The 27,162-nt window shown below is 39.4% G+C and overlaps 1 protein-coding gene across 1 annotated transcript in view; it reads right to left on the bottom strand.

Annotated features, from left to right (window-relative positions):
* The window catches only part of LOC114655240 (SAP domain-containing ribonucleoprotein-like), a 64,877-nt gene extending 40,947 nt beyond the window's left edge, over window positions 1-23,930 (bottom strand). The window contains exon 1 of the mRNA XM_051930448.1: window positions 23,732-23,930. Within this exon, the coding sequence (XP_051786408.1) occupies window positions 23,732-23,747 (16 nt within the window). The 5' untranslated portion in view covers window positions 23,748-23,930. The remainder of the gene's footprint in view (window positions 1-23,731) is intronic.
* Window positions 23,931-27,162: the final 3,232 nt, after the last annotated feature.

Genomic DNA, 27,162 nt, shown 5'->3' with positions numbered 1-27,162 from the left:
AATAAAGAAGATCCAGCAGAATTCTCTCAGCTTAACTGTGAATATGTGCTCAAGGACACCATTGGAAATTAAGGGGGGAGTGCATGGAGTGCCGACGCCAGAAAGCTCTTCTTTACAAAATTTTTTTTTGTTTTTGTTCTTTATTTCGCCTTATACAATTTCTTGTATTAGGAATTTGTTAGTTTTTGCACACCCCTTGGGGTCAGAGCGCAGGATCAGCCATTGTACAGCACCCCAGAGCAATTGAAGGTTAAGGGTCTTGCTCAAGGGCCCAGCAGAGTAGGATCTCTTTTGGCAGTGATGGGGATTTGAACCGGCAACCTTCTGAATACCAGCACAGATCCTTCGCCTCAGAGCTTGAATCTTGAACAAAGTCAGGTACATGAAGTGCAAACCTTGACGACCTTTGTTAAGGACCTGGACGAGATATTGGGGCAGATCAGCTAAACAAACTGAATGGAGTCCATCAGTGGAAGGTCTGAAACTCAAAAGTACACCTCAGGAGTAGGATTTAGGGGTCACTGGTGAGGCCTCATCTGGAGTCCTGTGTGCAGTTTAGTCTCAAGACTACAAAAACAGAACATAGCAGCACAAGAAAAACTCCAGAGAAGAGCAACTCGGCTGATTCAGGGCTACAGGGGACGAGTTATGAGGAAAGATTAAAAGAGCTGAGCCTTTACAGTGATGAAGAGGAGACCTGACTGACTGAAGTGTTTTAAATGATGAAGGGGATTAGTCCAGTGGGTCAAGATAGTGACGTCAAAATGAGTTCATCAAGAACATGGAGACACACTTGGAAACCTATTAAATTTCACACACACATTAGGAAGTTTTTCTTCACACAGAAGCCCACAGACAGATAGAATAAGTGACTAGTGAGACAGACACTAGGACTTTAATAAACTTCAAAACTAGACTTGAAGTTATTTGGATAGGAATGGCGAGCTTTGATGGACCAAATGACCTGCTCTCATCTAAATGTGCCTAATGTTTCCTCCCATTTGTCAAATTTCTTACATTCTTATTTCAGAAATTCCCGCAGACAGAAAAGTCTAAAGTTCAGAAGCTAGCAAATGTCATCTATATATATAAAAATGGAATGGGTGGGTCGTCGGGTGGGCCTTTTTTTCATTCCGTTGAAAGACACGCCCTACTCACTGGACAGTTAAAAACACCAATCAAACTAACGATGACATCAAGTATTACCCAATCAAAAGTAGGAAAGGAGGCATCTTCATAAAATGCGTGTGGGTTGGTTTCGTCCGTTTATAGGAGATGGACGTCTGAAGCAGAGCTCCGCTAGCAGCGGCTTTATTTTCCCACGTATTTCATATTATTTAGAGGTATCCTGTATTTAACCCGACCAAGGAACTTCCACTACAATATACAAGCATGAGTAACAAGAAGAAAAGTCAGAAAGAACCGGAAAAGAAACTTAAAGCTGCATCGAAGTCCGGACAGACTTCCGGCCTGAGTGCAAGTGTAAGGTATGGCATCACGGAGACTGACCTAGAACAGGCAGAAGAGTGCGCAGAATTCCTGGGACCCCGCTCCATTGTATCGTCTCCAGTCGAGAGTGAAAATGGGAGCGAAGGCGCAAGTGATACAGGTCGCGAGGGATCGCCGATTTCTGAGGATCATTCGAGACTAGAAAGGGCTCTGCAGGACGTGCTCTCATCTACTCATCGCGGGCCTGTAACAGGAGCTGCATTTTCACTTGCGGAGCACGAAAGCAGAAGCGAACTGTCCGAACTGAAAGAGATGATCGCTACACAGTCCACTGCCATAGTTACGGCCATGAAGGAGCTTAAGAAAGATAACACAAATGATCTTAAGAAGGTGGCCACTGAGCTCAAGAAGGATAACAAAGATAAGGAAACGCGTCTATTTGAACGTTTCGACATGAACTTTAAAGGCATGTTGGAGAAATTAGTGGAACACATTGAAGAAACTAACTCCAAACTGAAAAGGCTTGATGATCATATTAATGACGTTTCAGATCAGCTGGAAGACGTTAAGCAGGGACTCACGGCTCGAGTGGAAACAGCGGAACAAATGGCATCTAACGCCGATGAAAAAGCCACAGCTGCGAACTCGGAATACAAAAAACTTGGAGACAGACTTGCAGCCCTGGAGGATGGGTGCAGAAGAAATAATATAAGAATTGAGGGTATACCTGAGAAACGAGAAAGCTCAAGCCCAGTGAAATTTGCAGTAGAATTACTGTCTAAAATAATTGGAGATGACTTTAAACTCGACAATGAGATAGCCACGGCTTATCGCACAAAGATACCAAGCGCCTTTAAATCTAGGTCTTTTATTGTCCGCTTTGAACGACTAAGATGTAAGCTTGATGTGATGGCACTTCTCAGACACAAGCAAGAGATTATATTCGAAAATAATCTTATTCGTATTTTTCCCGACTTCTCACCATCAACAGCTGCAAAACGCAGATCCTACAACGACATTAAAAGGATGCTACGGGAAGCCGATATCAAATACAGCCTCTTGTATCCTGCCAAACTGAAAGTGGAAGTTCAAGATGGACATTATATCTTCTTCAGCAAAGAAGAAGCTGAAAAAGAATTAAAGAAGCTGTTTCCGACACTTTTTTGAAAGTTAATTAAAATTAAAGAGCCGTATTCTATCAAGGCACGGGAAGAACCTATGATCTGATCGCTGGATCCATGTTTAAAGAGACTGGTATTATAATTATACATCTTATTTTCTTTTTTTTTTTTGTTTTTAGCTGGACTTTATATGTTATATGTTTATGTTTTAATCAGAGTTATAGAGTTATAGACGTGAGTGTGAAAATGTGGAAGTGATTAAAGTAGGATTCGTTTTATTTATTTATTTTTTTATTCCTTTTTTTTTTTTTTTTTTTTTATTTTACTATACCTTAAAGTAGACTGTTTAACTTCATACCCTTGGTTTAATGCTTGTTCTACTATTTATACAATTACCATTATACTATTACAGTATGAATTACCAGGTTTATCCTAGACTAGTTTTTAAAATCATTCCCAGGGTTGTTTCTTTTTTTTTTTTTTTTTTTTTTAATCTTAATATCTTAACTTAAAAGCGCTGAAGATTATTTCAAGCTTAAATATTGTTAATGAGAACATTTTCGGCAGATAGTATTAAGGATTTGACTGTAAAAGATATCTCTGTTTTAATTCTGTAACGCCGCTGCAGGGTGGGGTTTGTTTTGTTTTGGACGTGCTCTGTCTCTTCGTATGTCAGAGGACTGGAACATCGCGAAGTGGGATCTAGCCTCATGTGGGGAGGCAAAATGGGGGGGTGGGGGGATAAAGGGGGGAGAGAAGGAGAGCAGGTTATATTTAATCTATTCTTATAATCCTTATAATTATAAATATCAATGCAGCAACAGGCTAACATGCAACAACTCCTGGGGAATCTTGAAACTAAGATTAAAACTGCCATATTACCAATTAAAACTATAAAATGACATTAAAAACTCAGAATCAATGTCTCCATGATGGGACAGTTAACTTTGTGAGCTGGAATGTTAAAGGCCTGAATCACGAATTAAAGAGAAAGAAAGTATGCTCTCACCTAACAGGCTTAAACGCTAAAATAGTATTTTTACAGGAGACCCACTTACTAACCAAGGATCAGTTCAGATTACAAAAAGACTGGACTGGCCAAATGTTCCATTCTAGATTTATAAAGAAAACTAGAGGGGTGGGAATTCTCATACATAGAACAGTTCCATTTGTAGCATCAGAGGTAGTGTCGGACCCTGAAGGGAGATATGTGATGGTCATGGGCAACTTATATAACAGTAAAATGATTTTGATAAATGTTTATGCACCCAATGTTGATGATAAGGAATTCATGCAAAATCTATTTGCATCCATTCCCAATGTGAACACTCATAAAATTATAATGGCTGGGGACTTTAATTGTGTTTTAAATCCACTCTTAGATAGGACTCCCGTGACAGGGGGGACGACATCTAATACTGCAAAGATAATTACACAGTTTTTAAATGATCACAACTTATCAGACCCCTGGAGGTTTCTTAACCCAAACTCAAGAACATATTCGTTCTACTCACCAGTGCATTATAGCTACTCAAGAATTGATTATTTTTTTATAGATAATAATTTCCTGCCTACAATTAAATCATGCAAATATGACACAATTGTTATCTCTGACCATGCCCCTCTAGTCTTGGAGCTAAAATCAATAAGCCCCTCGTACTCACCTCGCAGATGGCGTCTTAACCCTCTTTTATTGGCAGACGAGAACTGCACAGAATTTATATCCAAACAAATCAGCTTCTTCCTAGAGACAAACACGTCTACAGAGGTTTCTGCAGGAACACTCTGGGAAACTCTAAAGGCCTTCCTAAGAGGCCAGATTATTTCATATCTTTCCCATAGAAATAAATTAGAAACCAAGAAAGTGTCAGAGCTAAGAAATGAAATTACTAGAATAGATGAAGAACAAGCCAGGCGTCCAAGTGAAGCTCTTCACAGGAAAAGGCAGGCCCTGCATACAGAACTTAACATCTTAACAACTAAAGAAACTGAACAACTTATTTATAAGTCTAGACAGCATTACTATGAACACGGAGAAAAAGCTAATAAGCTTTTAGCTCAACAAATTCATAAACAAGAAGTTCACAATGCAATACCAGTAATCACCAACAAGAATGGAGAAGAAATCATCGACCATAATAAAATAATGCACACATTTAGAGATTACTATAAGTCTTTATATTCCACTGAGCCCAAAGAAGACAACACGCAATCTAATGCATTTCTGGATAATTCACAAATACCACAAATAGATGCTTTAAGTGCTGAGGAACTAGATAAACCTCTAACGCTAACAGAATTACTAGACGCTATAAAGTCACTACAAAGCGGGAAATCATCAGGCCCTGATGGTTACCCCGTAGAGTTTTATAAGAAATTCTCCACTCAGCTAGCTCCACTCTTATTGGTAACATTTACAGAAGCTAAAGACCACCAAATACTACCTCAAACATTTCGACAAGCATTAATCACCGTCTTTCCTAAACAAAATAAGGACTTGTTACAATGTGCATCATATAGACCAATTTCACTCCTGAATAATGATGTTAAGATACTCTCAAAAATCCTAGCTAGAAGGATGGAGAAAGTGCTGCCCTCGGTAATATCACAAGATCAAACTGGATTTATTAAAGGCCGACATCTATCTTCAAATCTCCGACGCTTGTTTAATGTTATATATTCACCAGCAAAATCAAACACCCCAGAGATATTACTATCATTAGACGCAGAAAAGGCATTTGACATGATCGAATGGAATTACCTTTTCACTGCATTGGAGAAATTTGGGTTTGGCCCGAATATTTGTGCTTGGATTAAACTACTGTATACCAGTCCAGAAGCTTCAGTTTGTATTAATAAAATTTGCTCAGACTACTTTAAACTAGAACGTGGTACCAGACAAGGATGTCCCTTGTCGCCACTGTTGTTTGCAATCGCTATTGAACCACTGGCGGTTCACTGCCGAAATTCTCATCAGATAAAGGGGATTGTCAGAGAAGGACTGGAACAGAAAATTTCTTTATATGCAGATGATATGGTCTTATATATATCGGACCCAGAAAACACTGTCCCTGCTGTTTTAACAGCACTAACAGAATTTCAAAAGATATCTGGTCTTAGAATTAATCTGAATAAAAGTATACTCTTTCCAGTGAACTCACAAGCATATAATAATAAATTAGACACCCTACCTTTTACCATAGCAGATCAGTTTAAATACCTAGGGGTAAATATCACAAGTAAACATAAAGCTCTTTATCAACAAAATTTTGGCGTCTGTATGGAAAAAATTAAGCAAGACTTGCATAGATGGTCAACCCTTCATCTCACTCTAGCCGGAAGAATTAACATCGTTAAGATGAATATCCTTCCTAAACTTCTCTTTTTATTTCAAAACATTTCAATATATATCAATAAATCGTTTTTTAAACAGTTAGATTCAATAATAACCTCATTCATTTGGAACTCAAAACACCCACGTATCCGAAGAGCGACCCTACAAAGACCTCAGGCAGAAGGTGGCATGGCTTTACCTAATTTTCAGTTTTATTACTGGGCAGCAAACATACAAGCCATAAAAACCTGGACACAAATAAATGCACATACACAGGCTTGGTCTGCAATAGAAGTAAAATCCTGTAGTACTTCTTTATATTCCCTGCTCTGCTCTCCAATAAATGAAAGTTATCGCAAATATACTAATAACCCAATCGTGCTTTACTCACTCAGAATATGGAACCAAATTAGGAAGCATTTTAAGATGGAAAATCTTTTATCAGTGGCACCTCTGCAAGGGAACCACCTCTTTCAACCTTCGCAAGTATATCCAGTTTTTAATACCTGGAAAAGTTTTGGGATTAAAATGCTCAGAGATCTTTATATAGACAACATATGTACATCTTTTGAACAATTACGTTCAAAATTTAACCTCCCAGCTACACATTTCTTTTACTATCTTCAAATTAGAAATTTTGTTAAACAGAAATTGCCCGATTTCCCCCACCTTGCACCCTCCACAATGCTGGAAAAAATACTGCTCAATTCCGAGGAAACAAACACTATTTCCGCAATATATAAAATCTTATTAGAGTCCCTACCTTTCAAAGATCCAAGAGGACATTGGGAAGAAGATCTCTTACTCAATATATCAGAAAAGGAGTGGAAGGTAGCAAAGCAGAGAATTCACTCGAGTTCTATATGCGCAAAGCATAGAATTATTCAACTAAAAATTATATATCGAGCTCTTCTGTCTCGCTTAAAACTGTCCAAAATGTTTCCAGGCCAGGATCCAACCTGCGAGCGCTGCAACCAAGCTCCTGCCTCACTGGGTCACATGTTCTGGGCCTGCACCAAACTAACATCATTTTGGACAAAAATTTTTAAGTGCCTCTCAGACAGCCTTAGTATCACAATCCCTCCTAACCCACTAACAGCTGTGTTTGGTGTCCTTCCAGATGGACTTGAACTGGAGAAGGACAAACAAACGGTGATTGCATTCACTACACTCTTGGCACGCAGACTTATTTTGTTAAATTGGAAGAATCCTAATTCTCCTCTTATAAGTCAGTGGGAAACTGATGTTTTATATTATTTGAAATTGGAAAAAATCAAATTTTCAGTTAGAGGATCTGTACAAAATTTTTTCAAAACTTGGCAGGATTTCATCAATATTATTTTAGAATAAGAGAATTAACTATTATTGCATTTAACTCCCTTCTCCATCTCTTATTTATATAGATATTTACTTCTCCCCTTCTTTTGTCTAATGTTGCCTTATTAAAAAGCTTAAAGCAATTTTCCTTTAGCTAAGCTCTCCTTCTCAGGGGTGGGGTTTGATTTGTCTTCAAATTTGTTGGGTTATAAATTGATCTGTTTGTATGGAATGATTACAATGAAAATTAATAAAATAAAAATATTAAAAAATGCGTGTGGGATGATTTGCATGAGACGCTGCTTTAAAAAAAAAATGATAAAAAAAATACGGGATAAATCCCGTCCAGTATTGATTCAAAACGGGACGCGCAATTTCATTCTCAAACGCGGCACGATTCCGTATTTTAAAGGACGGGTGGCAACCCTACAGTGCCAGGTAACCACCCATACAATCACATTGTGATTCAGACTAGGAATGCAATGAATGTAATTACCCCGATCTACATACAAGGCGAAAGTGTTGCAACATTCAAAGATGATGGTTTGGGATAAGTACACCATACAACATAAAAGAGCTTATGAAGCCTTGAACCGAAAAAAGCAACATCTCAGAGATCGTAAAAAAAAAAATAGGAGCTAATGTCGTTTTACTCGCTGTAGATTTTAGTCAAACATTACCAGTTATTTCACGAGGGAGACCAGCACATCAACTCAACGCGTGTTTAAAATCCATGCTTCTCCCACGCTCGGTTATATGTCGCGTGTTCTCGGGTAGGTACACCAAAAAATGTATACATTTAAGCATGTAATGGGCAAACAAAAAATGAGGTATACCCGAAGGCACAGCAGTAGTACTTAATGTAACTTTACTTCTTAAATGTTAATGTTTTACTGTTTAATAATTTATACGCTTCTTATATGTTGTTCAAATTCTTTTATCAAAATACCACTGACAGCGCAATGCACGATAACATCGAGTGAATACACCATACGCATCTCACCACGGCTGCCCTGCTGTGCGCAGATAGGACTTGATTGTACAATAAAATAAAATAAAGATAAAAAGACTAAAACAATCATCACCCATAAAGCGGATAGTAGACGTGACGTACTATATGTGTACCACATTTCAAGTGTATAGGTGCAACGGTTTGCGAGCTACAGGTCATTTAAAATCCTGGACAGACACACAAATTGCCACGGTAGCAAATTACAGAAGAAGATTTTACTGTTTAATAATTTATATTTATATGAAATGTGCTTCTTATATATTACTTCATATTCTCATATGATAATGATGTTAATGTTTATATTGATTTCTGTGTTATTAAAACTGCATGTATGTGTGTATATGTATATATATATATATATATATATATATATATATACTAGCAAAATACCCGCGCTTCGCAGCGGAGAAGTAGTGTGTTAAAGAGGTTATGAAAAAAAAAAGGAAACATTTTAAAAATAACGTAACATGATTGTCAATGAAAGCCCGTTTCACTCAGTAAGTCTTATGTGTGTGTTTATGTATGTGTGTGTATATATATGTACATGTGTATATGTAGATATGTATATATATGTATATGTATATAAATGTTTATGTGTGTGTGTATATTATATACATAATATATACATAATATATATATATATTATATATAAAAGACAGCAACAGTTATAACAATGACAACACAATTACATTGACAATCATGTTACGTTATTTTTAAAATGTTTCCTTTTTTTTTTTCATAACCTCTTTAACACACTACTTCTCCGCTGCGAAGCGCGGGTATTTTGCTATATATATATATATATATATATATATATATATATATATATATATATATATACACACGAGCTGTATATACCCGGCGTTGCCCAGGGCAGAAGTAACCTAATCGGTCAAACACTTACATATATACCAAAGTAAACCTAATCGGTCAAACAGTTACATATATAAAAAAACCGAACCTAATCGGACAAACAGCTTCATATATACAGAAGCGAACCTAATCGGACAAACAGCTAATCTATATACATACGCAAACCTAATTGGTCAAACAGTTACATAAATACAAAAGCAAACCTAATCGATCAAACAGCTTCATATATACAGAAGCGAACCTAATTGGTCAAACAGTTATGCATGTGCAGAATAATTTTACAAAGATTATGCGTGTTAACAATCATTAAAAAGAAAAGATTGAGGAACTCTTCTTCTATATGTGATGAAGCTGGATGAAGCTGACTTGACGAAGACGTAGGTGGCATAGATTGGTTTTTCTAAAACAGAAGAAAAAAATGAGTATCTATAATTATTTTAAATTAGAATGAAAATGAGAACCTTGATTAGAGATAGATTATTCGTATTAAAATATGTGCATGAATAAACTTTTGCTAACTCTCTAGCAAAAGTTTATTCATACAAATTGGCATGGGATGGCTTTGTGAAAAAGTAAAAATTAGATAAAAATAAATTGACAATGCGTACTTCCATTTGACTGAGATTATGTGTAATGATGAAAAAAAAAGTTTAGTATGTTTTTTTTTCCATACGGGAAGGATGTAAAACCTTACATAGGCACCCTTCAGCCCGTACTGAAGGGTAGTGTCAGATTCTTACTGACTAAAAAACACCCTTTTTATTCCACAGCTACCCCAAAAACCACTATTAGGCATTACTTTGGGGTGGCAGTAGTTTAGTTATGAAACAGCTAGGTCCTGAAAAAAATCTGTCTTATTAGTGGCTTCATCACATATAGAAGAACAGTTCCTCAATCTTTTCTTTTTAATGATTGTTAACACGCATAATGTTTGTAAAATCATTCTGCACATGCATAACTGTTTGACCAATTAGGTTCGCTTCTGTATATATGAAGCTGTTTGATCGATTAGGTTTGCTTTTGTATTTATGTAACTGTTTGACCAATTAGGTTTGCTTATGTATATAGATTAGCTGTTTGTCCGATTAGGTTCGGTTTTTTTATATATGTAACTGTTTGACCGATTAGGTTTACTTTGGTATACTGTATATGTAAGTGTTTGACCGATTAGGTTACTTCTGCCCCGGGCAACGCCGGATATATACAGCTCGTACCATTATACAATAAGAGACCACCAGGCCAATCCTAACATCATATAGGCCACTAAACTAAACACGTGTTACAGGTAAACTAAAAGATAAAACATTACTACAGTAAGGTTCAGGTGAATTAGTGAGCCAGCAACATGGGTTTAATGGCCACGGTTGTATTTCAATAACATGTTAGAATTCCAAGAGGAAGCAAAAGCAGCACTTGATTAGGGGCTTATACAATAAAAAGTATCTGAAGTTTCAAAAAGTATGGATAGCAGACACTAGTGATCAAGCTAACAGAAGTAGGGATTCAAGGCACAATGGGTAGATTTGCAAGGGGTTATGGTGCAAGGAACTGCTCTTTTTAATTAATATAAAAGATTGTGATAAACGTAACTAACAAGCTGGTCACATCTGGGTAGAAGAGTGGATACCCTCGAGTCAGAAGAAGGATGAAGTCTCACGCAAAGCAGATCACTTCGGAGGTCTACATATTAGATATTAGTACACAAAAGGGAAGGTTACACCTTACAGAAAATAAATCTTATGAAAAGCACTAAAGAAACTCCTTTGAAAAGGCACAAGACTGGGGTCTGAGCTACAAAGGAACACAGCTTTCCTCTCCTTTGATGTCAAAGGGCCACATTTCAGTGACATCATACATTAATACACAGGAACTGTCAGGACCCATTTATGTTAACTAATTTAAAACTGGTTGTTCTGTGAATTTAAATTCTGTTATAGTTGTGTGTACATTATGTGATTTGTACAGAATGAAATTTTGTATTTTATTGATAAGCTTATTATGGCATGTGCCAAGTAAAGAGAGCTATTATACCCACATAGCTTGAATTGAAACAGTTTAGACATTTCACCTTAAACAAGTGGAAGTGTTCAAAATTAAGAAAATGAGTCCAGTCCACCTAAAAACTGAAACCAACTGGTCCAGTGTATGACATCAGTTCAATAATTTAACAAGTCCATCCTCCCAAACCTAAAAACTTATTTCTGAAAGACACTGCCATATCTAGATGCCAATGCACGACAACTTACTGATAACCTGGAGGACCTTATTAATAACAATACAGTGTAACTGAGCTACTCTTACCCACCAACTCTTACAAAAAGCATGCAGTCTCAAAAGCAAGTGGATTCTGTCACAATGAGGACACCTGCAGCTGTACACAGAGAGAAGTTAAAAAGCACAATAGAACAGAGTTCTTCACAGGACCGGCTCGAAACATTTCTCTAAATTAACAAATGAATACAGAAAGCTCTGCAAATGATGTCAACAAGCTTCTGAGTCAAAAAGATAGCTGAATTCCCAGAGAAGGTCCAAACTGAAGCTGGGTAACCACCACCTGCAGGACCAATCAAGCAGCAGCTAACCACTCCTTTGCGTTTCTACCCTTCAGCAATATTCTGAATATCTAACTGGCGATATACACCAATCAGCCACAAGACTAAAACCAGCGGCAGGTGAAGTGAATACCACCGATTAACTTGTTACAATGGCACCCGTCGAGCAGTGGGATATATTAGGCAGAAAGTGAACAATGACTTGTTGAAGGTGATGTGCTGGAAGCAGGAAAAATGGCCAAGCGTAAAGACCTGAGTGACCTTGACAAGAGCCATACTGTGATGGCTAGATGACTGGATCAGAACATCTCCAACATGGCAGGTCTTGTTGGGTGTTCCTGGTATGCAGTGGTTAGTATCTACCAAAACTGGTCCAAGGAAGGAGAACTGGTAAACCGCCTGACAGGGTCATGGTTGCCCAAGGCTCACTGATGTGCATGGGGAGCAAAGGCTAGCCCATCTGGTCAGGTCCCACAGAAGAGCTACTGCAGCACAAATTGATGAAAACCTAAATGCTGGCCAAGAGAGAAACATGTCAGAGTACACACTACATTGCAGCTCGCACCATAGAGGAGACCGGTCAGAGTGCCCATGCTGACCCCTGCTCACTGCCGAAAGTGCCTACAATGAAGTTGTGAGCATCAGAGCTGGACCATGCAGCAATGGAAAAGGTGGCCTGTTCTGATCAATGACGTTTTCTTTTAGATCATGTGGATGACCAGGGGCCTCATGTATAAACGGTGTGTACGGACAGAAATGTTGCGTACGAATGTTTCCACGCTCAAATCGCGATGTATAAAACCTAAAGTTGGCGTAAAGCCACGCACATTTTCACGGTACCTCAAACCCTGGCGTACGCAATTTCTCCACTCGGTTTTGCAGACTGGCGGCACCCAGAGTCAAAGCAGTGCTACTGTTCCTGTGTAGTTACCCTTTCTTTCTTAGACCCACATTCCTGACGCGGCTTTATACATACACTGAAATTAACTGCATATTGTTTATTAGTGTAATGCATCTGATCGTAATTAACCTGTAGCAATATAATGGTCTAGGTCAGGGGTAGGCAACGTCGGTCCTGGAGTGCCACAGTATGTGCAGGTTTTTGTTCCAACCCAGTTCCTTAACGAGAACTCAATTATTGCTGATGAAGCACATATTGCTTAAGTGACATTTTAATGCTTCATTTTAGTGGTCTCGCTTGTTAAGGTTCTCCAACCTTAATTGCTTATTTCAATCTTAAACTGCTGCATTCAGTGTTTTAATTGCTCCTTATTAGCAATAAGATGTAAAACAGGGGTAGGTAATGTCGGTCCTGGTGAGCCGCAGTGGCTACAGGTTTTCATTCCAACCCAATTGCTTAATTAGAAACCAATCATTGCCAATCTCAGACCTTATTTAATTTTATGGCTTGTTAGTCTGTGCAATGTAAGGCTTTTATATCGTAGATTTTTTTCCTTTCCAAGGATATCATCCAAATGATTTGAAGCCTAAAACAGATCATTTTCAGTCTGTCACATTTTTCTATTAAGTGTTTTATTAAATCAAACTGTGCATGATGAACACACACAGATGTAATTGGAAAAAAGCTAGATGGAGAACTGCTGGCTGCTTTGTCTTTTACATCTTATTGCTAATAAGGAGTAATTAAAACACTGAATGCAGCAGTTTAAGATTGAAATAAGCAATTAAGGTTGGAGAACCTTAACAAGCGAGACCACTAAAATGAAGCATTAAAATGTAACTTAAGCAATATGTGCTTCATCAGCAATAATTGAGTTCTCGTTAAGGAACTGGGTTGGAACAAAAACCTGCACATACTGTGGCACTCCAGGACCGACGTTGCCTACCCCTGGTCTAGGTAATAGCCATAGTATTCCAAATACCAGAACTGCTTTAGCGTTGTTACGCTCACTGCATCTTCTTCTTCTTTCAGCTGCTCCCATTAAGGGTTGCTACAGCAGATCATCTTTTTCCATATTACTCTCACTGCACCACTCAGAGTATTTATATCACTGTATCTGAGTGGGGAATCACAGCAGCAGCTGATTGGAAAGAGAATTATTGGTATACAGTTTCAAGCACACACTACCTCAGCCACGGCAAAACGCGTCAAAGCCTTTCCTGTACGGACCTCGCGTTTCAGAAACAGTTTCATCCCAAGAACTCTAAACGCACTCAATCAGTCCATCAAGTGCTCCTTGTAGAACTGTTTGTACTTATAAGTACAATCACCTCACTGTAAACTTACACTACAGTTATAATATTGCACAACCTGCGCCACTTTATAAAACACGTATGACGACGATATCATTTTGAAGATGAAATGCAGCAAAATATGTTGCTTATAAGTATACAGATAAAACTAACTTCATTTAAATAATCTGTATTGTTAATAATTAAACATGTGAGGACACAGTACAGCAGCGCTAGCTAGTTCACGGATTGTTCCTGCCTTGTGCTGTGTTATTGCTGGTGCTGACGCGACACTGGAAGGATAGATGGATAGAATAATTAAACATGTACTACAAAGATATTTCAATGTTCCTTAAAAGTTTTGAAGAATCGGAGTTCTAAGCTTACAGATGGCTTAACGTCTATTACAGAGCTGATTGTGTGGCGATTGGGTATTTGGAGAAAGAAAAGGAAGGACAGGAATTGGAGGTTCGTACGTTTGAAAGAGACAGTACTGCTGTGATAAATTATTACATCGAAGGTCGCGCATGGCGCAGCAAGCCTCTTGCGTGAGACATGAACAATTACTGTGCCACCGTGTTCCCATGTTTAATAACATGCTTTCATTCCTATCATCATGAAAAAGATACCACGTATACATCTCAGTATTTTAATTATTCAGAGGGCTGTAATATCACGAATGTAATGGATTCTGTGTCCTGTCTGAGAAAGAGAAAGAACGGAAGCAGGTAGTGATTCACACACACAGAAAATCTAACACAGAACAAACCATTTAATGTGCTACTTGAGAAACTAGTACATTAAGCGATTTTAAGATGAAGTTCATGATGTTCTACTTTAATGACAAAATAAACTACGTGATTAAAGTGGAAATTTTGAGATTAAAATTGACATTTTCTGCTTTTTTCCCCCACTGTGTGCCTATTTTTTTCTCTGTACCCTAATAAGCTTTCATATGACACTCAGACGGTAGGCTACGACTTGCTTTTCACGGCAACTTTGATATGTGATTTCTTTTTTATTTCGGGCACTGTGCGACTTTGTGAACTTGAGCCTTCAAGTTTCTCCGACACTCTGTCACTCGATCAACTTCCTTTTGTTGATTATATCACTGTTTAAACCAACAAATAGTACGTTTTTCCTTTGCCTCCACTTGGTACTCGCTGAAATTCTTATATTTTCCCCCGTGCTTTTCCCATTGTCTTTTCACAGAAGGCTATTTATATCGATTTGCATATTCAAAGAGGCGTAATTCTGGGAGGAGTTGGGGCGGGACAGAAGGCGCGTGCACGTGTGTTACTTTTCACGCTGATCGGGATTTATGTAGTGGAAGAACGTGAAAGTTTGCGTGCGCACAGATTCCTGCATCTGGATTTTTCTGTGCGTACGCACTTTCCCGCTTTTGTGCTTACGCCATGTTATAGTGCGAGTTCTACGCACGGCATTATACATGAGGCCCCAGGTGTGTGTGGGCCACTTGCCTGAGGAACGGATGGCAGCAGGATGCACTAGTAAGGCGGCAAGCTGGCAGAGGCAGTGTAATACTCTGGGAAACTTTGGGCCCTGGCATTCATGTAGAAGTTTACTTTGATACATACCACCCAAGTAAAGACTGCTGCAGACCCTGTACCAGCCTTCATGGAAGTATTTCCTGGTGACAGTAGCCTCCTTTAGCAGAAAAATGTTCAAGGTGTTGATTTGGCTCCCAAATTCTCCAGATCTCAACCCTATCGAGCATCTGTGAGATGTGCTGGAAAAACAAGTCTGACACATGGAGACCCCACCCTGCTACAGCTTACAGGACTTCAATGATCTGCTTCTTACACCTTTGGTGGCAGGTACCACAGAATACCTTCACAGGTCTTGAGGGGTCAGTACTGTTTTTGGGGTGGCAGGGGGCCCACACAGTATTAAGGAGGTGGGTTTAATGTTCTGGCTAATCAGCGTATATTTTAGAAATTCTCATTGCCTAACCTGTGCCTTGATCAGTCTCATTAGACTTTGGCTGTACAATGTATACATTTACATATAGAATCTGTTGATGTCCCTTACATTTTACAAGTATTTTTAAAAAGAAAACAGAATAATCTTAATTTGTGTATTTTTCTAATAAAAAGAAGGCAGTGTGGTCCCCCTAGTGGTTAAGCTAATGAAATGTACAGCAAAAGCTTTTTAGCTCATTCCCTCGGACTACAGGATGTGTGTTTGCACTCTTTTGTTATCACAGTTAAATACAGGATTTCTCATTCAGTAGCACTGACCTGGTAGGGGACTAAACCAAACTTATTCAGCCAGAAATAAATTATTAATAAGAAAGACAAATGACTTCAAACTTCAGAAAAATCACCTTTTTTCAAACTCTGTTAACCCCAATCTGAATCCAAAGGAGCTCAGCCTGTCCCATCAGCGTTTGACACAAGAGAGAAACCAACCCTGGAAAGGGCATCAGTCCATAGGCCCCAAGTCACAAACACACCCATGCTCTCCTCTCATATTAAGATAATTCAAACATGGTGGACAGGACAAAACTAGAATGCTCAAAGAAAAACACAAGAAAAAGAAAAACACGATGCAAAGCCTGAGACTAAATTCACGTTTCATGGAATACTAAACTATCAAGTCAAACCACTGAACAAGCATGCTACCCACCACAAAAGATACCCCATTAAATAAACACCAAATACGGCACATCTGCCCTCCAACAGTAACAACTGACAGTAAGCCTCACTGCACTGTCCTATTAGATTTGACAGTCTGAACTGCAATACACTAGCGGTGTCCAAGTGTTTGACTCTCAACATCACCACTGACTTGTGTTCAATAACAACAACTGTAGGTGTTCTTTATAGACTTGAGGGTGACGAGTCCAAATCTGGCAAAAGAACTGCTCTATTACATCCAGCGCTTGAGAGATGAAGGTTTCAAATGAAAGAAAAAAACATTATTTTACAGAACAAATGCACTATATCTTATATATAAATGTCTACATGTGGAAGTGTGTGCGTCTGTCTGTCCAGCCCGGAAGTGAGAGGCAGAGTCGGGTGAGGACTCCACCTCTGAGGAAACAGAAAACTTGCTTTACTGCTAATAACACAAGCAAGGCGAGCACGTCGGCAAAACAAATCCATCCATCCATTTTCCAACCCACTGAATCCGAACACAGGGTCACGGGGGTCTGCTGGAGCCAATCCCAGCCAACAGAGGGCACAAGGCAGGAACAAATCCCGGGCAGAGTGCCAACCCACTGCAGCAAAACAAATCCTTCTAAGAGAAAGAGACGCCCAGAGGAGTTCCATTCAATTACCTGACTGACATCTCTACATTTCAGTTTTTCTTCTGACAACTTTAATAGTTTCTTTTATAACTTTAATAGTTTCTAGGACCCCGGGCTTTTAACAGCAGGGGCTTACACAGCTAGTATGTACATATGTATGTGTGTGTATATTTTATATATATATATATATATATATATATATATATATATATATAAATAAAAATAATCAATTAGACATAAACCAAATTACAGATAACTGGTTTAAATATAATCACTTGGTGTTATTTTTTTCCCCCTCTTCAAATCCTCCAAAGATGTCCCACAGTGGAGTGGCCAGCAGATGTCTGCTAACAGGACTGCTCCACTTTCTGTTGGCACCTCTCCCCATGTTCATCAGAGGCAGCTCCCAATGTTGTCAGGAATCAAAATGAGAGTGAAGGATATGGATTTTTAAAGACATTGCACCCAAGTGTTAGGTAGGAAGAGGCATTAAAAGCCATCTTTTTAACCTTCTAAATATCAATTCCTGGCTATTTTAAATGAATAACAAGAGAGAAAAAAATACTGAGAAAACAAATTGTAGAAAATGCTTGGTTTTGGGTCATGTCAACATCAACATTAAGGAGGACGACTGCCATTTTTCAGTTCAGAATATACTTCAGCTAACATTCAGAGCAGGAAAACAACTTTTTTTTTCCAAAATAAACATTTTTCACTGAATCTGATCTCTCGCAGAAGCCGTTTGCGGTAGAGCAATTCCAGTTTCAGAAATGGATGTGGCACACCTAAACCTATAGATCTCCCTCCCACTCATACATTTTTTTTGCCCAGGAGGATTTTGGTGCAGACCAGTGTAACTGTTGCAAAAAAAAAAAAAGTTAAAGGTGCAACCAAGATGTAAAACACAAAACCCCACCAGATCTAACAGCAGAATGGCTTGACTGATGTGCTCCACGACTTTAGAAAGTGCCTGACCTAAATGGATGAATGAAGAGCACAGCACTCCTCATCAGAGTACTTCAAACTTTAAACTAGTAGACTATGACGAGATATATTCAAAAGAGAGGCTTGTCAAGTTCAGGGAACATTCTGGACATAGTGATCTCTGTCATCTATAAATTATTACATGTTATGCACAGATTACAACAGGATGAAAAATATCAGCAGGGCTGTACAAGTCATTAACACACCTCACACATGAGAATTACTATTCTTCATCTATTTATGAGGTCACCCAGTAAAAACTCAAAGACTGCACCATTATACAGGCTGGCACACCAACTTATTGGAATTTAAATCATATGCATTCATACTGTGTGAGGTAACAGTCAAGACAAAAGTGAAGGAAACTATTAAGGTTATTAATTATTGAATTCCAACATTCTTCTGCCAAGTATCCCTAAATGTGTTACCCACAGCTTTCCAAACCCTAAAGAAGTGGACAGAAACTAAGTAACAGAAAAATGAGAAAGCAGCAGTTCAAAGAATTTAAAATAGCTCAGCAATCACTCTGAAGTTTCAGTCGTCTGGGAGATTTTGGGAAAGAGATTCCTTACATATTGAGGTCTTCGTGTTAAAGGGGCAGCAGTTCCAGCACTGGGGAGGCGAGGTATAAACCAGGGATCCCACTGTGGCTTCAGGTTTTTGTCCCAACGAGATTCCTAATCAGTGACACCACCTGATAACACTCACCTCAATTTATTAGCTGGTATTTTTTTTCTCTTTTTCTACATTAAGAAAGCACTGCAGAATGAGTTTTACATTAATAAGACACAGGAATTTTTCCATTTTTGCTAGAGATTTAAATGCTTAACCCTTGACTGATTTTATTCTATTTTGCCCTTTCTCTGTGCAGTTTGCTCCCTTCGTTGCATCTTAATAATGACAACTAGCAAAGCTGCCAGCCAGGCAAACAACACTGAAAAATCGAATTAATTAAACAATTAGAACACCTGGCAAAAAACAGAATGAATATCAAGATGAAAATATTGTTTAAAAAAAAAAAAAAAAAAAACTTGGTTTTCTAATTTCTACATTCTTCCCAAAACACAGAATCTGGCAAATCACAGTTCACTTAATTAGCCCAGGAGTCCAATTGGAACAAAAACCTGCAGCTGCAAGGGGGTCCCCCAGGACCGACACTGTGAACCCCTGAGATAAACTACATAGACTGTAATGTAGAAGAAAAAAGTGTCTCATCTTGACCAAAATTCTGCGTCGGCACAACAGTGTAACCATCATAAAAGTAAGCTAAGAAGGCGCACTACACTAAATAAAGGCGGCGTAAAGTCCATCTGCACGCTCTTAACTACCTGCTTGTATTTTCTTCATATGCCTAACGGTGTTACCCAGACATCACAAGGTCCTGCAGCAGTCAGAAAGGTTTCATTTCATATTTATTTATGTAACACATTTAAAAGACAAGTGTCAACCAAAGTGCTGCACAATAAAATCAATGAATACAAACCAAACATTTAAACAAAAGAGAAGGGTACAAATTGACACATTTTAAAAGGAATAAAATGACCAACAGATTAAGAAAGCAATAGGAGAGAACTACAATAGCAGACAGCAATACAAAACACACCAAGACAGCTGAATACGTAGTCTGTAAAATAAATAGGTTTTTAAATTTGACTTCGATATGTGCGGGATGACTTAATAAAAGATGGAAGACTATTCCCAAGTCTTGAGGCAGCCACAGAGAAGGCCTGTCACCTTTAAACCTCAACAGAGGGTGTAGAACAGTTAAAATCATCGCAGCAGAGGACCGCAGGACTGCAGAGGTGGAATGGAGGCTGACAAGGTCAGAGAGCAATCATGGCCCTGAACTCAGAATAAAACTGCTCCATATTATTCTACCAATGTGCAATAAAGACCTTAAGTTAACAAGTGCAATTTGTATATTTATTACTATTCAGTTTGTTATTATTTTCTCTCTTCTTGTCTTTGTCTTTTTAACTCTTATTCCTCACACTGAGTCGATTGCACCTTCAATTTCGTTGTTCCTTTGTAAAAGTGACAATGACAATAAAGATCTATCTATCTAGATATAGCCAGGAGTCTGCCATGGAGAGCTTTAAAAACGAACATTAAGGCCTTACATTCCACTCTATTTAACAGGCAGCCAACGCAAGGATGCGAGCACAGGACTGACACACTCCCTTTTCTTGGCATAAGTTAGAAGCCTGGCAGCTGCAGGCGTGCCAAACCTGACTGAGAGATACCCAAGGTACAGAGAGTTACAACCACCAAGACGCGAGGAAGTAAAAGCAGGAATGACTACTTCCAGATTCCAGAGCCCGAAGCAAACGATTGCACACTCAGCCTGAAGTTACCACAATGTCATAATAATGACTGAATTAGACCTACTGCCCTCAGCATGCCTCCATGGCCATATTAACTCAACTGGAGAGAGAGGTTTAAATCCCCAATCAGTGACACGGGTCAGTAATATTACAATAAAATGTAACACAGGCACTTGCATAGTTGTATTTTATAGAAGTGACCCACGTTTACAATATCTACAAGCAGGGGTGTCCAACTCCAATCCCAGTGGACCACAGTGGCTGCAGTTTTTCCTGTCTGCCACTTTCTTAATTAATGACAATTCCTGTTGTTAGTTGATTTCTTTTGTCTTTGTTTAAATTGTCTTTTAAGAGTCAGTCCTCTGAATTGCTTCTTTTTTCCCCTTAAATGGCAGACCAACAAAAAAAGATGAAGTAGTGAGCCAACAGATGACCAACTAAACCACAGGTGTCACACTCCGGTCCTCGAGGGCCGCAGTGGCTGCTGCATGTTTCCATTCTAACCATCTTCTTCATTAGCGAGCCATTTTTACTGCTAATTAACTTTTGCTTTAGTTTTAATTAACTTGATTCAGGCCCCTTAATTGTCTCTTTTTCCTTTATTAGTAGCCAAACAATAATGAGACATCAAACAAGCCACCATATGACCAGCTCACCTGTGCTCATCACACAATATCTGAATATAAAGAAAGGTGAAGGTCTCAGGTCACCAAAACATTTTGACGGTGTTCTTTGAAAAAACAGAAAAATCGACAAATTTGGAAATATGTGCTGTGGCAGAATGAGAGCAGCAACAAGCCATGGAATTAAATAACGGGCTTAATTACCAGCAAGAATCAGCTTCTCATTAAGAGACTGTTTGGAGTGAAATTGGTTGGAGTTTGAAATCCCAGTTTAGCTGGTCATCTGTCGGCTCATTTTACTGTCTCATTTCTGTTTGGCTGCCATTTAATGAAGAAACAAATCAATTCAGAGGACTGAATCCTTAAAAACAGAGCTATTGGAATGAAGGGATAAGGAGTTGATTAGCAGTGAAAACTACTCACTGATTAAGAAAAAGGTTAGAATGAAAACCTGCAGCCACTGCGGCCCTCCAGGCCCGGAGTTCGACACCCCTGAATTCTAAACAGGCGGAAATTCTAACTAATATGTTAATTAGGAGTGGATGCTTGTTGTTAATTAAGCACATTGTTTTATTTGGTGCTTTTATTCTGCCACACTAAAAATTTCCAAAACAGTTTTTTTTTTGGAGCACCTCCAAAATGTTTTAGTGACCTCAGCAGATCAATATAACTGAGAACTTCACCTTTCATTATATTAGAAATATTGTATGATGGACACCAGCTAGCTGCTCATGTGCTGGCCCCTTGGAATCTCATTACTGTTTGGCTGCCAATTAAGGAGAAACAAACAATTAAACAGCAAGTTAGTTCAAATTTAGGCATAAATTAATTAGCAGCAAAAACTGGGCACTAATTTAGAAAACTGCTAGAATGGCAAACTACAATCAATGTGGCCCTGTTAGATTAGAGGTGAACACCCATGAACCTGAATCAACAGAGGTCTTCCTTAGGTGTCTGCGACAAAGCCAAGTCAGTCAGTCCTTAAATTGGGTTACATGTCAGCTGTGAAAGCTCTGCAATCGGCAAGTTACGTTTAAGTGATATGTTTAATATACACAACATCCAGAGATAACCGTGTTCTTTAACTTTCAAATATTTTTAATTGTGCATTTTCCCCAAAGCATCTGTTTAAGATATTTATATTATTTATAAATTACCTTGTGCACATGTTTAGTTGGCCATTACCTTGGACTGTCTTATAAAATAACCACATCTGTGTTTTTTTACATCCATTTTGGTCAGGGATGAAGTGTAATTTGGGGTGCCAACAGTGAAGTTTACCTATGGCTCCATGGGGGCACTGCCTGGCACTGGTCGGTGAAGTGGCCTGTACCAGAAGTGTTTCACTAATGATGAACCTGACAGATGGGGCAGTGGGACCCAAACTCGGTTCTTGAGACCCCCTGTGGCTGCAGGCCTTTGTTCCAAACCCTTCATTTCACTCCAATCCTAAACTGGTGAGGAAGGCAGGCTCTATTGTTGGCATAGAGCTGGACGGTTTGACATCCGTAGCAGAGCAACGGGCGCTGAGCAGCTCCTGTCAATTATGGAGAATCCACTACATCCATTAAACAGTGTCATCTCCAGACAGAGGAGCAGTTTCAGCGACAGACTGCTGTCACTGTCCTGCTCCACTGACAGACTGAGAAGATCATTCCTCCCCCAAACTATGCGACTCTTCAATTCCACCAGAGGGGGTAAACGTTGAACATTATTCAAATATATTGTCTGTTTTTTACCTGCATTTTTTATTACTCTTTAATTTAATATTTTTTTGCTGCTGGAGTATGTGAATTTCCCCCTGGGATTAATAAAGTATCTATCTATCAAATTAAGTGAGCGCTTATTTCCCATTTTCTGTGTTTTGCAGTCAATGTAGAAATTCCAAAATTATTTTTTACCAAAGCAGTGACATGGGGATAATGTCGCTCTTGTTAGTTAACAGGATTTTCATTCTGCTTCTCCAGGTGTTCTGGTTGCCGATTCCATTATTTCCTAATCAGTGGGTCTGACGCTGAGGGGGTTGCAGCCTTTCATGTTTCACTGTCGTCTGCTCTGCTGGATTTTAATTATCGTTATTAGAATAAAATGAATGGAGCAGACGACACAGAAAAGGGGCAAATTAATAGGAAAACAAATAGGGAGAGTCGAGCATTTAAAGCCGTAACAAAAACACAAAATATTCCCAAACGTCTTAAAAGTGTAAAATCATAATGCGGTGTCTTTATGAAGCTTTAATCGGAAAAAACAAAAACGCTAAACAATGAAATCAGTTATTATTATCAGTTATCATCACGGCCTGTGACTCTGGTTGGGCCGCAGGAGGTTTTGGGGCCCCGGCGTTCGCGCGGCCAGAATTGCCCACCTTAACATCCCCTAAAGTCGAATAATCCTCAAGGACACCGCGCGCTGCGTAAACTCGGGTGAAACGAACTGCGGCAGGGCTGTGACACTCGTACCTCACTCCCCATTTAGTCGAGACCCGACGCCACGACCATTTTAAAGCGTTCTCAGGGACTTCAGATAAAGTACAAAAAAGCTCCACATCGCAGTTCTCACGACATTAGAAAGAAATGTAAGTACGACGCCGTTCGCTCAACTACAGGTCAATGTGTTAAGCAACGAATTTCAGCCTCGCGCAGACAAAATCTGATTTATTTAAAACAAAACCCCACGCACCTGCAAACGCATTCCACTCCGCCAGACGAACCGCAGCGAGCGCTGATTCTACAAAGGCGCCTTTAGCACCAAAGTGAACAGACATGCGCAGAACGAGGCGTCGGACTCCAGCGCGGCAAAACTGAGCAGGAGGAGAGGCGCCCAAGTGCCGGAAGCTCGTGCACATGCGCACAACGAGGAGACGGACGGGAGAAAGGTGAGTTATAGGCAGCCGGTGCTGCTGACCCGTTAACTCCTTTGTATATACAGTAAGACTTATCTGACAAACGGCTTGAATGGACCGTGCGTTTGAATGACGGGATGGTCAATGAACCCTATAACAGGCTCTCAATGTGGCTCGATGTGAACTTCTCACATCAATGAAGCCAGCGGGCCTTGAACTGATAGTGTAGCTGTTGTTACAGAGCACATGTAGCGCAGCAAACCGTTTAACTTATCGTCACGCCTTTTATACACCTTTTAAATCAAATGAATGTACAATTATCGGCCTAGCAAAAATTAAACCAGCTATGAAAACCCTCGGTTAACAAAACATAACAACGCAGAGTTCACCCTTCAGTCCATCACGACCTCTGGGCTAAAAACACCTAAATTGTCCCAGTAAGGCTGCCATTTTTCCAGCCATCCTTTGCTTTCCATTCTGATTGCACTTCCACTTAGTTTGCTCTAGATGTTCTCAGATATGCAACTCAGTATTTAAAGGAGTGAATGTTGCTGGAGGGTGGCAGGGTGGTGTAGCAATTAGCTCACCTGACTCTCGGGTTCAAATCTTGCGCCCAGACTCTGTCTGTCAGGTCTGATTTTCACACATTTTCACATACAGTACGTTTATACAGACAGTGCAACGTGTAGTCAAGTGCCTCGCTGCTAAGCTCTAAGACTGCGCATTAGTAAAGAAGAAAAGACAATAAACACGACTGTATAAAAATAAATCAATTTAGGACAGTGTGCCTTACATTAATATTATCAAAGCATTTAGAATGTGGATGGACTGTGGACAGGAGATCCTCCTCAGTCTCTCTGGTCTTCAGGCAGACATAGCGCTTCTCTGACCACCTGTTGGAGGGTGGGCACCTCAGATTATTTTCTTTGCCCTGGTCTGACATCACTTGGTGTGGCTGTCCTGGGTGTTAGGGAGTGCCCACCCAGCGATGCCTTCAGCTCACCACACCACTCTCTGCAGAGCCTCGTGTTTTACTGATACTTCCTGTCAGGATTTGGTCAGTGATGGTGGATTTATGGAGGTTCTTTAGTACCTGGGAAGGCCACTGAAAATCCCTGAGGTGGTAAAGGTGTTGTTGTGTTCTTTTTCACCAAGGTGTCAATGCCAGGGGCCTCATGCATAATGGCGTGCATAGAATTCACACTAAAACATGGCGTACAGACAAAAGCATAAATGTGCGTACGCACAAAAAATCCAGATGCATAAATCTGTGTGAATGCCAACTTCCATGTTCTTCTGCTACATAAATCCTGGTCAGCGTGAAAAGTAACACATGTGCATGCGCCTGCTGTCCTGCCCTAACTCCTCCCAGAATTACACCCCTTTGAATATGCAAATCAATATAATTAGCCCTTAAGCTCAGCATTCTGTGAAAAGACAATGGCAAAAGCACGGGGGAAAATAGAAGAATTTTAACGAAAACCAAGTGGAGGCAAAGAAAAACGTACAGTTTGTAGGTTTAAACAGTGGAATAAACAACAAAAGGAAGTTGACGGAGTGACATAGCGTGTCGGAGAAACTGAAAAGCTCAAGTTCACAAAGTCGCACAGTGCCTGAAATAAAAAAGAAGTTGTCAGATATCAAAGTTACCATGAAAAGGGGAGTCGTAGCCCACCATCTGAGTGTCATATGAAAGCTTATTAGGGTACAGAGAAAGAAAAAAAAATAAATAGGGACACAGTGAGAGAAAAACAGGAAATGTCAACTATAATCACGTAGTTTAAATTGTCATTAAAGTAGAACATCATACACTTCATCTTAAAATCGTTTAATTTACTAGTTTCTCAAATCCCATCGTAACTAAAGTAGCACATTAAATGCTTTGTATTCTGTGTGTTTATCTATGTGTTCTGTGTGTGTGACTCACTACGTGCTTATTAACGGGCTTTCTCTTCTTCCGACAAGACACAAAATCCATGACATTCATGATATTACAGCTCTCTGAATAATTAAAATACTGCGATGTATACTTGATATCATTTCAGTATTCATATCATATCAATTAAAGTGTGTTATTAAACATGGGGACACGGTGGCGCGGTGATAGTGACGAGCTGCCGCCCATTCACGGATTGTTCCTGTCTCACACAAGATGCTTGCTGCGCCGCATGTGACCTTCGATGAAATACTTTACTGCAGCAGTGCTGTCTCTCTCAGACGTACTAACCTCCAAGTCCTGTCCTTCCTTTTCTTTCTCCAAGTAACCAATCGGCGCACAATCAGCTCTGTAATAGACGTTAAGCCATCTGTAAGCTTAGAACGCCGATTCTTCAAAACTTTTAAGGAACATTGAAATATCTTCACAGTACATGTTTAATTATTCTATCCATCCAGGGTCACGCCAGCACCAGCAAGAATACAGCGAGAGGCAGGAACAATCCGTGAACTAGCACTGTGCCACCGTGTCCTCACATGTTTAATTATTAACAATATAGATTATTTAAATGATGTTAACGTTTTACCTGTATAATGTAATAAACATATTTTGCTGCATTTCATCTTAACAATGATCTCATGATCATACTGTATGTAAATACGCACTTTATAAAGTGGCTCAGGCTGTTTAATATTATAACTGTATCTCAAGTCTACAGTGAGGTGATTGGACTTATAAGTACAGACAGTTCTACAAGGAGCCCTTGATGGCTGATTGAGTGCGTTTAGAGCTCTTAGGATGAAACTGTTTGTGAACCGTGAGGTCCGTACAGGAAAGGCTGTGAAGCGTTTGTCGTATGGGAGCAGTTCAAATAGACAGCATGTCTGAGGCAGCGTGTGCTTGATGCTGTATCCTGATAATTCTCTGCTGTAGATCTGTGATTCACACTCCGATACAGTGATATAAATACTCCGAGTGGTGCAGTGAGAGTAACAACACTAAACAGTTATGGTATTTGGAATAGTGTGGCCATTCTGTGGACTGTTATATTATTACACGTTAATTACAATCAGATGCATTACACTAATAAACAATATGCAGTTAATTTCAGTGTATTTTAAAACCACGTCAGGGATGTGGATCTAAAAAAGAAAGGATAACCACACAGTTACAGTAGCACTGCTGTGACGCTGGGTGTTTCCAGTCTGCAAAACCGAGCAGAGAATTTGCGTACGCCTGGGACTGAGCTGGCATGAAAGTGTGTGTGGCTTTACACCAAGTTTAGTTTTTATACATCGCGACGTGAGCGTGGAAACGGGAGTACGCAA

The sequence above is a fragment of the Erpetoichthys calabaricus genome, chromosome 8, assembly GCF_900747795.2.
Source record: "Erpetoichthys calabaricus chromosome 8, fErpCal1.3, whole genome shotgun sequence".
NCBI classification, from domain to species: domain Eukaryota; kingdom Metazoa; phylum Chordata; class Cladistia; order Polypteriformes; family Polypteridae; genus Erpetoichthys; species Erpetoichthys calabaricus.
The sequence above is the reverse complement of the archived record's forward strand: the minus strand, read 5'-3'. Positions and strand labels throughout refer to the sequence as shown.